The sequence below is a fragment of the Melospiza melodia genome, chromosome 1 (genome assembly GCF_035770615.1).
Source record: "Melospiza melodia melodia isolate bMelMel2 chromosome 1, bMelMel2.pri, whole genome shotgun sequence".
NCBI lineage: Eukaryota > Metazoa > Chordata > Aves > Passeriformes > Passerellidae > Melospiza > Melospiza melodia.
Window position 1 is genome coordinate 43,074,800 of NC_086194.1, and position 13,465 is coordinate 43,088,264.

The 13,465-nt window shown below is 50.3% G+C and overlaps 1 protein-coding gene across 1 annotated transcript; it reads right to left on the reverse strand.

The window, feature by feature from the left end:
* Window positions 1-4,238: 4,238 nt before the first annotated feature.
* On the reverse strand, window positions 4,239-11,897 carry GASK1A (golgi associated kinase 1A). The gene is made up of 4 exons (XM_063159494.1): window positions 11,235-11,897; window positions 7,691-7,813; window positions 7,310-7,413; window positions 4,239-6,776 (listed from the first exon to the last, which is right to left on the reverse strand). Exons 1-4 carry the CDS (start codon window positions 11,895-11,897, stop codon window positions 6,566-6,568), a joined length of 1,101 nt encoding a protein of 366 aa, XP_063015564.1. The 3' UTR covers window positions 4,239-6,565.
* Between the last annotated feature and the right edge of the window lie 1,568 nt (window positions 11,898-13,465).

A 13,465-nucleotide genomic window follows, 5' to 3' on the forward strand; every position in this document is an offset into this window, starting at 1 on the left:
GATAACGCTGCAGGCAAAGAAGGCAGTGTCTACCTAGAGCAATCAAAATGCCTCAGGAAGATGAGATCTTTTAGAAGGGTGAGCGATGCAAAAGCATCACCAGGAGGGAGAGGCGGGGAAGGACTGAGCAGGTTTTCCCTGTGCACAGCCTGGGGCCAGGCTGGAGCTGAGCCCCAGGATGTGAAGCCACATCGCCCAGCCAGGGGCTGTCCCCACAGAAGCACGGCTGTGCCTTTTTGGAGCTTTTTTCCCACACTTCTTGAACTGTGATCAGGTTTGAAAAGGCCATGCCCTGCTAAAGTAGAGATGCCTCCCACACATTGGTTGTTTCCTGTTTCTGGAAGAGGAGTAAAACTAAAGGCAAGGAAGAGCTGCAGCTGATTTGATGCCCCTGCACAGGCACTTAGCCCTCCAGTTAAGCTCCTCAGCAAATTGCTCTGGCCTTCGGTGGAAGCCTTTGATCTCTGCCCTCTTAGCTCACACCTTTTCTCAAACGAGCAGGATGAACTCTTCCTGAACACCTAATTAAGGCTCTTTCCATGTGATGCAATGTTTCATGCTCAGACAATAAAGTGTCTGACCTAACCTGTCCATTCTGTGCATAGATGTTGTGCCACCTCTCCCCCACACCAAATCGAGTAAAACCATGCTGAATTGCCTTAAATTTAATATAATCACCAATTCCCTGCTTCCAGACTATTTACTGTTGGCAAGGAGCAGAGCTGGCAGACCCTGGTGAACTGAACAAAAGCCATTAAAAAGATTTGTCCCATTTGTGGCAAATCTCAGCCTCCTGGTATCTTGTTGGCACCTAGATGTGCTTCCTAGAAGCCCAAATCTGCAGCTCAGCTTATTAGATCCCTTTTTTTGCCCAAGACTTAACTCAGAGGAGCCAAGAACCTGTTTCAGGGAAGGTCAAGGCAATAAACCTCCAATTGTTTATGTACATAAAGAGCCCTGGGATGTAACACGCTTTGCTTACTCCAAGCTTTCCCAGATGCCCAGAATGGGAAATTAAAAACAAATACATGCAAAAATACAGCAACATTTACAGTGCAGCCTGTACCACTCTATCCACTCACCTCACCCTCAATAAAAACAACATTCCTGCTTAGATACAGCCAAACATTAAATCCAAGGGAGCAAAATTCACTCAAAAAGCTGGACTGGAAGAGGTGGTGCCATGCCTGCTCAAGCAGAGAGCCTGGCCAGCAGCACCATGGAGTCAGCATCTCTAGGGATGCTGGGTGGGGCCCAAGGGAATAAAAACTGGCTCAGCTCAGAAGAGGAGGAAATGTGAGGCAGGTCCTTCAGTCAGGAGGAAATTCCCAAGGATGCCATGGTGATAGTCTGGGGGTAGAAAACTACTCCTATTGGGAAAGGCTGTTCCCATCTTTGGCTTGCCTTGCTTACAAACCAGTGGGTCCAAAGCCCCAGAGCATGGCTGGATTTGTGTTGTCTGCCAGCTGGATGCACACAGCTCTAGGAGATGTATCCTTTTACAATCCATCCCAGGGACAGCTGCAAGGCCCATTCAAAATGCCCTGAACTTTACAAGTTCTCTGGAACAGAGACAATCCTACCAAAGCAGCAGCTATCCAACATAGCTCTAGGGAAAAACTCCTGGACTTGACTGCCATTTGAGACCTTCAATCCAAAAATCCAGTGACTGCTGTGCACCTGAGTCCACACTTGGGTGCACACTAGGCTGGGAAGAGTCCTGGCTGCTGTGGCATTTCGTTCTTCAAGCAGCCACTTGCTCTGTCTTGCTTGCAACATAACACTCTGCTTCCCTAAATCTAGATTTTTGTAGGAAAGAGAGAAATGGGGGGAGAAAAGGTGGTGCTGGTGAAGAGATATAAAGTACAGCTGGGCAGATTAGGCTGCAAAGGAATTAGGGATTTAATGATGCTTTAGCAGCCTGAAATCTGCCATTCCAGAGATGAAACTTGTAAGACGCTCTTGGCAAGCCCTGGGAAAAGACAGCCTGTCGAGCCAATGCCACCTGCTGGAGACAGCACTCGGACACCAAGATTCATGGCACCAGCTAAATTCATGGTTTTTAGTTGTCAGTGTACCCAAAACCCCTCTTCTGATGCTTGGAAACCTGAGCCCATGTTTAGCAGGGCAGAGAGACCTCAGGAACCCACAAGCACAGCCCCTCTGCCATCCCTGGGAATGTTTAGTTTCTCCCACATTCCCTGTCTCCTTTCTTCCATTTGCCTTATCTGGCAGGTAATTATCCTTGCAGCGGTAATTGCTGCAGGAGCCATATGGGATCCATAAGCTGCTAATGCTGGGGGACTTTTTACAAATAATCATGAGACCTGTACATCATTGTTGCCGATATTGGCACGATTATCCCTGCTGTAAAAAGCAGCCAAAATTGCCAAAATAAGTTGCAGAAATGGTTGCATCAGCACAGACATGAAGAAAAAGCTATCATTTCTGAAATCTTAGGGTGTTTTAATTGAGAGGATATTGTGTGAGAGAGCTACAGAATAAACCCAAACCTGCAGGGAGGGAAGGAGGAGGGAGGTGAAGCTTCAGTGTGGACACCACCCCACTGGGATTTGGGAAGCAGCTGACGACAATGTGGCAGATCCAGGGGGCTCAGCACTTCCCTGTGTGTGTACATGGTGCTTATCTAATAAGCCATTTCTTGAGCTCCAGTGATACTGTTACTTATATCATAAATTCAATGATCTTCACTTTACTGGCCATTAATCTGCTCCTTTTCCTGACAATTTTATACTCTTTTGATAAACTGTTTGTCTAACTGTGTGGAAGAAACAATGTCAAGAGCTGTACCTTAGGCGTTCGCCCAGCTAATGAAGAAAATCCATCACAAGGAGAGTTTATCTATTGCTTTTCTGGATGTAAATAAAACATCAGGCTAATTTACTTCCATTAATCTCAAAGACCGTGGCTACAACAATAATCCTATGTCAGAGCAGACTTTTTTCCTCCTTTTTCGCATAAATATTTAAGTAAGTACTGAAAGAATAAATAAATTGCTTTCTAAAAGCCAGATTGTTTTTATATACAGAGATTTAACCATGAATTTGGATTTACTTGCTAGCTTGTGCCTTTCAGGCAGCAGTCAGCCCACGCTTCCCCTGTGCAGCACGGGGATACTTGGGTGGGTTTTGCAGAACATCCCTGTGGGGTCTCTGAGTGTCGCCTGAGACAACCCACCCTCAAGGGGAAGGAAGCACAAGGGTGGTTCATCATCTCACCCCCAAGTGCCACCCCACTGGTGTCACCCCTGCCACTGGCTGGGCTCAGTGAGTGCTGGGGCTGTTCTGCGAGGTCCACATGGGGCTCAGAAAAGACTACTTAGTGTCCAGCTCAAGAAGTGGCCCTTAAGTGCAGCAAATGGCATTTCGTTTATGGAGGGTGAGGCCAGCAAAGCACTGGGTCAGGCTGCTGGGGGTGCCAGGGATCACCAGCTTTGGGGGTGAAGATCGGGCTGCACAGGAGCAGTGACACAGTGGGTGTTTGCACATGAGAGTGAGTGTGCTCGGCAGGCTGGAGCCAATCTGGCCCTGCCTTCCCAGCCCCAGCTCTGTTTCCTGCCAGCTGAAAGGCTGTGCACAGCAGAGAGCTGTGAAACAGGCTCGTGTCGCTCGGATCACTGCGGGATGAAGCAGTTCCCTCCCACTGGAGCTCCGTGGAGGTGCGTGCCCATGCTCCCAAATGCTGTTCCAAGCATATTCCAAGGTGCCAAGGGTGAGCAGGAGGGTGCTGCAGCTCCCTGTCAAGGAGCTCTTGTCTCTCCACTGGTTTTTCCCTTGCTTAGCTGCTGCTGCCTTCTTAAAGACAAAGCCAACCTGCAGCCAGCTTGGACCAACGTTTTTTGTGACCGCACCCCAACACGATCTGTGATGGCGTGCAGTAACATTTGGTAAAACAGCATCCCTGTTCAGATGAAATCTAGTTTGTCAAGCATGGCCCCACAGGAATATTTCCAACTATAAAGTAGTTACAACCATAACAGTAAGTTTGTCATAGGAAATGCAACACACTGATAGCTGGAGCAAACAGAACCCAACACCACAGGGTAAAGGCTGGCACAAGCAGGGCACAGGATCCCTCTGAACAGCCATGACTGCAGTTCAGAGCCTGTGCTGGTTACATAGGCAAGCCCATGGAAAAATGGACTAATTAAAGAAGATTAATGATCAGTCTCAGCAAGATCTTGACTTTTGCTTCTCTCATTTATCCATACATGGCTCTTTGTTAAATCACAAGGGATTTTTATTCACATGTATAACTGCTTACAGATGTTCTCACATGTGTTTAGCTAGCAAACTCACATTACAACTAAAGAAATGCAAAAAAACCCCAGTACTTTGTGCAATGTTAAGGTAGAGCAGATGCAACCAGAGGCAAGGCAAAAGCTGCTGGTCCAGCTCAGCAATGTCCACAGCTTTGGCCACTGCACAGAGCCCCACCTGTCTCTTGATTCTTGCTGAGAACTTGGTTTACATGGGATGAAAACCTCTCCTTTGATGAAATTTCTCACTTCAATGAGATAAAGCAAGACTCTGATGAATGCTGTACATCATAACTAATGCTCTTGTTACCTCACATTTTTTCCCAGCATATTTTTTGATTTAATTTTGTTACATTTAGAATCCTTTATTCCTATACAGCCATGCCTGGGTATGGCTTTTCATAGGACCCAGGATGAGTTATTTTGCTCTCTTTCAAGCTCACAAGCTAAGCTCACCTCCCAGTAATAAATCCTCATGATTCAGGCTTTAGCAGGGTTTCCATGACTGTCATCCATCTCATGGCACAGCAAATAGGGTGATAATTCACGGGGTGGAGAGAGTGCTGGGGGAAAGGCCCTCCCTGGCTAATTGGAGGGCAGGACTCCAGGAACAAGCTGATGGCACTTTGGATGCTGCTGTGCCTGTGATGCTGAGTGCTGATGCTTCCTGAGAGCACTTGTGCTTGCTTGTTGATTCACGTCACCCACGTCTCGCTTCACCCTCTCTTCAGCAAGAGGGAAAAGGGGAAAAAAGGCAATTGCCTGTGCTTATCAGCATGAGTGTTAAAGCAAACTCTAAAACTGACATAGTGCTGAGAAGGATGGAGCAGGGAAGGTATCCACAGCCAGCTTTTCCTCTCCCACTGCATGGCGGCCATGTTCTCCAAAGCTATTGCAATGGGGCAGCTGTACCATGGTGCAGCTGGGTGCCTATTCCAGTCTCACTGAGACTTGCCAAAGGCACAAGTGAATTGGGAGTGCCTGAAGCAATGGATGCTCTGCTTGTTACACTGGAGAAATGGAGGCCTTTAAAAAGCCTTCAGGTGGCAGACCATAAACCCACAGGCCAGGAACTGACTGCTCCAGGCAAACACTGACTGCATGCCTCAGCTGGGAAACACACTGCGAGGAATGGTGGAGCCCATCCCTGCATGTCTTTTCCTCCTGTTCATTTTGTTTTGAATTATCTCTCAGCCCTGACACTTGAGGACCTGCCTAGCTGGGATGCTGCTGTGCTTCATCAGAATGGGATGCTGGGAAAGAGCCTGAGGGGTGACAGGAACAGGATGGGCTCTGCCAGAGGTGCCAGCACGCTCAGAAACCATTTTGCACTTGACTGCCTCGTGCTAAAATAGCTTGGCATTTTTGTTAAAACATATTTCTGCAAGCCTGGGGAAGAGTTACATGCAGTCGTGCCCAGGAGAGCAGCCAGGAGTGCTTTTCAGAAGTGGGGTAGTTTTGCCTTTAATCCCCTGACAGGGATTAAGGCAAAGAGTAAAGGAGAGATTTAAATCTTCAAATCCAACACTGAGAGCATTGGCAGCAGCCCAGGCCCACCAGGGCACGTGCACGGACTGTGGCACATGGCACACAGCATGTGGCTCTCACTGGGGATGGTACCATGGGCTGTGTGAGGGCAGCTGCTGCCCAGTGCTGCTGAGCTTCAAGGTCCTGCCTAATCTCAGCTCCAGGCAGTGGCTCACAGTTTCCCAGGCACATATTACCTCTTGTGCAGGAGAAAAGGCAGAGCTCAGCTCTTGTGTCTTGTCTTTGTTTAATCCACTTAGAAAGCTCCCCTCTGCTTTCCCCCTGCCTCTCTGTCCAGGATGTTTTGGAAATAGCGAAGGCATCATCAAAAAGCCATGGAAAGGCTGCCAGTGACTTCCTCCACAGCTTCTTTAACTCTTTCCAGGGTCCCTGTCAGCTGTTCAACTGTCCAAGGCTCCCATTTTCACAGCTGCTGTTTGTGTGTTTCTTTGTGTGTGAGTAAAGGCACCCAAAAAACCCCATGGATGTGCCCTTCCTTTGAAAATCCATGCTGAGACCATAACTTGATGACTGTTGCCTTTCTCAAGTTGTGGCTTGTCTTAAGAGGCATCTCCTCCGCATCTTTCCTACTCCCTGTAGTTCCATCTGCTTCTCCAGGTCATCCTAAAAGGTGAGGGGAAACACCTTGTGGAGAGCCAAGCACCAGTGTGGAGCCTCATAACGTCCATGCCGAGGACATGAGGGACATCCATGGCTGCTGGGATGTACAGGGACACCGTGAGCCAGCCGGGGCGCGGCTCAGCGCGGCGAGTCCTCGAACACCGTCAGGTTGTGCTCCTGGATGTGGCGCAGCAGGATCTGTGCCCGCCTGTCAATGGTGTGGAGCAGGGGTCTGAGCCCCTCGGCGCCCCCCTGGCTCTCCCAGAGCTCCCGGTCCAGGCGCAGGGACTGCAGCAGCAGGCTCTGCAACCTGCCTGACCGCAGCCTGGCCACCGCCGCCGCTGGGAAGCTGCAGGGAGGAGCAGAGACAGAGAGGGAAGGGGTTATCCAGGGAAGGCTGAGCAGCGGGGCACTGGAGTAATGATGCTTCAAGAGGAAATGCTTACACAGGATGAGGAGCTTTCTGCTTAAAACTGGTGAGCATGCAGGATAGCTCCATCAGACACAGACCCAAACAAATTCCAAATCAAGAGGCCTCCAGCATGCCAAAATGCCTCATGGGCAATGGCGCAAGAAATGCTGAAATACCTGATTATTCATTATTTTTGTGCAGCTGCCAATTATAGAGGGGAAATAGGCTTTGGAGCCTGCCATCAGCCATCCAGAGCAGAATAAAGAGTTAGTCTCAGGGCAGGGGCACGTGGGATGTTTTTGAGAGCCCAGCCACCCACCCTGTTCTGGGGACAACCAGAACATCCATCCCCATTCAGAGGGATGCCCTGTTAGGGAGGCCAGAAGCAGCAAGAAGGTGAGCACACACAGGGCAGCTGGACATCCCCTGTGTGCCAGCTCAGCCCTTGCTCAGCTCATGCACATTCCTACCTGCCTATGCCTTGCAGGAGCCTGAAGTTGAGCTTCTCCTCAGGGTGCTGCGGCCTGCCCGCGTTGTCGATGAACACCAGGCGGGATGGCGCGCTCCTCCGGACCTGCCAGCAGGATGGCAAGGAGTTCACCCAGTGCAGAGTCACCAGTGTGAGGGTTTAGGCTGCTTTTTAATGCAGTAAGAAAGCCTGAGAGTATTTGGGGGAATGCAAATGCCAATGTCTATGTCGCTCCATACCTCTGCATACCTCCCAACAGGGACTCAGCATCACCATGGGACCTACACTCCCTTTGCTACCACCTCAGCCCTGCAAGTGCCTCCCAGGCACCTCCCTAGAGGTGTTAGCCCCAGAGCAGCCCTTGGACAGCAGGGAGACATACCAGGATGTGGACCAGGACCAGCTCTGCTGGATTCCGGCACTTCTCATGGAGCATCTCCTCCACGCAGGGCTCAGAGGGATCAGGCTGAAAGCCACAGCAGTAGCGGTCCAGGCGGTCATGGACCTGCAGGAGACATTGGGGGACCTTAACAGGGACATGTGCCTGGGATGGAGAGGTCCTGTTGTGAGCTGTTCTTGTAGAGAGGAAAATGAAACATTTCTAGGGATCCTCAGGAGACGTGCAATGCAAAAGCTGCACACAGTGGTGAGTGAGAGGAGTAGAAGCACACAGGCAAAACCCCTTTGGCGTGAAGAAGGGGATGACAAAAGTGATGGTGACAGGCTTTTCTGAGGGAGCGCAGACACCTGCTACCTCCACATTCTGTACTGCACAGACTGAAGGGGTTGTGCTTCCAGCTGAAATGAAGACACACATGATGATGAATGAATAAAAAAAACAACAAAGCACCCAAGGAAACCTAGAGTCTGAAACCTCAAAAATAATTTATTTTTCCCAGTACTGGTGCTCTGTATGAAGGTTTCATCTGGTTCCTGTCACATATGCAACCTTTCATCCATCCCTACGGTAACCTGAGCAGCTCTCAATGGCAAGATGAATGGAAAAGTATTGGCAAGGGAAAAAGCAGTCTGTGAATATGCAGAGCATACCTGACATTTAAGTTGGGCCACAGTGACTTGTTTCAGCTACATTTGTGTTTAATCATTTGCAGGTGCTGCTAAGGCTCCATGTTGTCCAGGCTGTCAAACCTCCTGCTTCCCATCCCAGTTCCCTGCAGAAACCGTGGAGCTGCTTGACAACTTCCAGTGTTTAACCACACCCTTGGAGGAACGAAGGGCTTTTAAAAGACATGAATCTCTGCCAGACCTGGCCTCAGTATTTATGGAGCTTCCTCAGCTTTGTCAGAAGCAGCTGGTACATCCTCTGTGGTGATTTGTGGGGCAGACAGGACCTTGGCTGTCAACAGACCTCCCCATAGCTGTGTGTTGACATGACCCTGTAGGGGAGCTGCCTCACCTCCTCCTGATCTCAAGGCCTGTTTACAAAAAACCCCCATGTATATATATGAAATATATATGAAATATATATGAAATACATGAACATATGTATAAAGTACAAAATAAATCTATTTTCTGGTTGCAGCATGAAAATGCCTGACTCACTGATTTGCTCGGCATTGCTGGTGCCAGCCCAGGAGGCAGGGCTCGGGGTGCAGAGAGGCTCCTGGAGCCATGGGGAGGGCTGGAGCAGGTCTCAGGTGCTCCAGAAGGGATCTGCAGGTGACAGAAGCCACAGAGGCTGCCTATTCCCTTTGCCCTGGTAATTAGCACAAGTTACCAGTTACAGGCTGTGCTTTGCCACAGAGCTCAGTCTGAACCCAAACGCTGACCAAGCACTGGAGAAGATGCTGCAGGGAAACACAAATTTGATCTCTGTGGCCATTCCATTCATAATTCTTTGAGAAGAAGGATTAGTCCCACACTGGAGCCTCTTAAACCTCTCTGTTTTCTGAGGTTTAATGAGGAACTCAGGTCAGTATTCCTCCATTGGGAGACACTCCAGTGAAAAAGTGCTCGAGCCTCTTGTCACAAAACACATGGAAACAGAAGAAATATCACATTTCCCCCTCGCATCTCCTCAGTCTGCCTGCTAGAGAGCTCAGCATGCCAGCTTCTCTCACCTGCTATGTTGTTTTGCAGGCTGCACAGAAGGTGAAGACAACCAGAGAGAACTTAGACATTAAATAGGCTCAGCACTCCCCTCACCCACCCACGAGCACCTGTGAAACCAGGGTGGGTGGGTGCTGAACCCGGAGGAGTCCGAGGTGGAGCCAGATCTGGTGTCCAAGTGGAGCCCCAGGAGAGGGATCAGATGGCTGTGGCGATGCTGAGAGTGCCCTGACATACTGACAAGCCCTCCCTCCCCTGCCCTCCCCTAATTTTCTGGTATTAATTTCTTCTTTCCGAAGCCTAAACAGCTCGAATTCTTGGGAATTTTGGTATTATTGCTAGTACACAAATACAGGAGCCACACCTTCCCCCATCCAAGCTCAAACATTACCAGAAGCTCACCTTCAGCCCCTCTTATGCCCATCCTGGGGCATCCCCTTGCATCTGATAGGTTTTTCCAGTTATGATTCAGCCTGGGATGGCTTCCCCTAGGGAAAATTTTATTGCTCTCCGCCTGGCTGGGAAGTGGGTGTCCCAGGGCAGGGATATGACTGCAGAGTTGATTTGGTTTTGGCCATCTTTAAGTGCAGGACAAGGCCATCAGCAGCTGCCCCTTTTCCACCAGGCCTGGCATTTTGACCCCACTAAAACTTTGCACAAAATGGGCGGTTCCCTTATGGCAAATACCAAGAGAAATTAACATAGAAGAAGCCAAAATTTAAGAGAAATCGAAGAAAACTACCAAGATTTCAATGCCAATGTACAACAGGACTCAAAACTCACCCAACTTCTCCTTCCCCAGCAAGGGTGGGAGTTGCTAATGCCATTTCTGAAAGATGCTACTCCACTTCTATAATATCCTCTTTACCTTTATGTGACTTGTTCTGCATGGGAGGATTCCTTTAGAATTATTGAGGAGAACCTGTGGACTGCCCTTGAATTTATCATTGCACTGCTTCAGCCCTTGAGGAGGAACCCTCCTTAGAACTAGATACTTTCTCCTGCAGTCTCAGCCTTTCCACTGCACTCAGCGGTATTTTGGAAGGGAAGAGGGTTGGTTAATCTTCTCATTTCTCTGGTTGTTTCAGCTAAAATATTTTCAAGCCCAGCCAGAACAGCTCCACCTCTGCCAGCATAGTTGTAAAAAAAGAGAGAGTAAGAAAAACATATTTTAGTAGTTTGAGGGTTTTTTCTTTCTTCCCTTTTTTATTTGTATTAATACTTGTCCTTTCAGGCAGTTTTCTCTTGTCTGATAAACAGCCCCCAGGTGTCAAAACAGGCTTTCTTTTTCTCCACAGAAATCACTTTTGCCTCCTCACAGCTGCCCTCCAAGACCTGATAACTCTCTGGGATACTGTTGTAATCCCTTGTAGCGGCAGGGTATGATTTTCCAGACAGAAGATTAAGTGCTATTAATGCCGAGGAGGAGGAAGGCATGGCTTCCAAGTGCTGTCCAAGGCATGGCTCCTTATTTCCAATGCCAGCAGCACATCCCTGAGTTTGGATGTGATGGGACTGGTGACAGACGTGCAGCTCATCCCTAGGGATGCCCTAGGGATGTCTCTAGGCATGTTCCAAGCCTCTGCCAGCACAAAATGAATAGCAGAAAGTTCACCCACACGAGGACAGACTCACCACAACCTTCCTGGAAAGTGCCAAACTTGGGCCATACTCAGGCCAAAGTGCTTCTGCACAAAGTTCTGCTGCTCCCCAAGAGTGAAAATACATCCCAAGAAACCACACCTGATGTGACCCCACAGAGCAGGAGACCATGGTCAGACAACAGAGGTGCAGCTGCAGGGGAACCCGGCTGCCACAGCTGATGGGACAGGTGGCCTCAACCACCACAGCCCTACCTGGAGAAGAAAGTCAAAGAGGGCCAGGCGGCTCCACTCGCTGCGTGGGATGCTGGAGCAGGGAGTGTCCCTGTCCACCGGCATCGGTCTGTGGGGCTGCAGCATCTCCTGGTACTGCAGCCATCCCAGGGCACAGGAGTTCTGGTCATTGTTGGCATCCTGCAGGTGCTGCAGGTCAGGAGCCCACCAGATGATGGGCCGCAGGGCGCCGTCGGTGTAGCTGTAGGGCAGGAGGCGGCTGCTGAAGCGTCGGGCCACGGCGGGCAGGCTGCGGTTCAGCCCCAGCACCCTGTCCAGGTGGAAGGCCAGCACTTCGTACAGGTCCCCGGGGCGCTTGATGAGCCCACAGCGCCCATCCTGGCAGTCTCCTTCCGGGCTGGCTGGCGAGACATCCCCCTCGGCATCTCCCTTGGCATCATCCCCCGCGGCACGCAGCCTCACTCGCATGATTTGCCCGTGGGCAGGAACGCGGGATTTGGAGACCACCTGCCCGCTGGACAGCAGCCACATCTTCTGGAGGTCGTCGGCAGAGAGCCAAGGGGGAATGTGGGGAATGTCCCTCTCCAGCCCCCGCCGCCTCCTGCCCCTGCCGGGGGCCTGCTCCTGCTGCCGGCGAGTGCGGGGCACGGGGAGCCCTCTTCTGTGGGCCCGTCCTGCAGACATGGGGGCGGCCGCCTCCCTCGGGGGCGCAGGGGGGGCCGAGGCCGGCAGCGGGAGCAGGGAGTGCTCCGGGGCCGGGGGCAGGTGCGTGAGAGCCAGCAGGGCCAGGGCCAGCAGCGCCCCGACAGCTGCCGGGGCCGGGGGCTTCATCGCCGTCCTTCGCCAGGGTCGCTGGGCCTGCGGGGACACAAAGGGGACGGAATGATGCTGGAGTGTCACTGCAGGCTGAGCCCTCAGCAGGGCTTGCTCTAGGGAAGCAGCCGCTCTGCTTGTGTGGCCCCTGCAAGAGGTATTCCACCGTGCAGCAGGGTTATGGCGGGTGCTGTGATTTGTGCCAGAAATTAGCTGCAGTCCATTCAGAAGCAAATCAGAGCAAGGGCTCACTCCTCACCCAGAGGTTGCCATATCTGCAGCTCTGAGGAACAGGATGACCTTAAGGGCAATGAATTTTTCATGGGCAAATATTTCGCTTTAAAGAATCAAGAAATTAAAAGAAAGAAAAAAAAAGAAAAAAAAAATAAAGAAGACCAGACTAGAGCAAATTCCTGTCTAGATGTGAACATTTTCCAGTTCCTAAGAGGTTTTATTTTTCAGACCTTACTCTGGGCACTGATTCCTATTCTGGTTGCACACTGAACCCATAACTTGGATATCTCAATGTGTGCTGAGACAAGTCCTCTGGAGCTCTGCCCATCACTGTATCTGGCAAAAGCAAGGCAGCTCCAAGTGTCAGTCAGGACCTGCGACTGGCTTTGTTTTAAACAAAAGGGTGCAAACTCCTGGAGGAGTTTGGAACATCCCTCCATGAAGACAGGCTGAGAGAACTGGGATTATTCAGATTAGAGAAGAGAAGGCTCTGGGGAGAATTTACAGCACCTTCCTATGCCTAAAGGGGCCTACAAGAGAGCTGGAGAGGAATTTTTTACAAGTGAGTAACAGGACAAGGGAAAAGGACTTTAAACTGAAAGAGAGGTTTAGATTAGATATTAGGAAAAAATTCTTAACTATGAGAGTGTTGAGGCATTGGAACAGGTTGCTCAGATAAGCTGTGGAGGCCTCATCCCTGGCAGATGGCAGACATTCTCCAAGCCAATCCAGTCCCTGGACCACGCTGCACCCATGCCTCATTCACTTGGGTTTGGGCAGCCTCACACACTTCAGGAGGCAGGAGCCACAAAAAACACCTTGGCACCATTTCTCTGCTTTCAACAGGCATTTCCAAGCAGCTCAAACCCACGTTGGAAGTAAAGGCAATGGTCAAGTGGATACGTTTTTTTCCAATTATTTATTTTGGAAGCACAAGCATATCCATGGCAGACACAGCAGGACAATATATTGCCAAAGAAGGGATAAGAGACTGTTTATAAGAGGAAAAGCTTGAAAAAAAGAGCTAAAAAGCTGGGTAGGTGAGAGCCAGCAGCCAGAATTACTTCCAGAAAGCAGCTGGGCAAGCAACAGCATTTCCAGCCGTGGGGCTTTTAGGACCACAGGCTCCCACTGACCACAGGGACCCACCACCAGCAGAGCTCCTGCCCCGTGAGCAGCTGCCCCACGCAACCCAGTGCATGAGC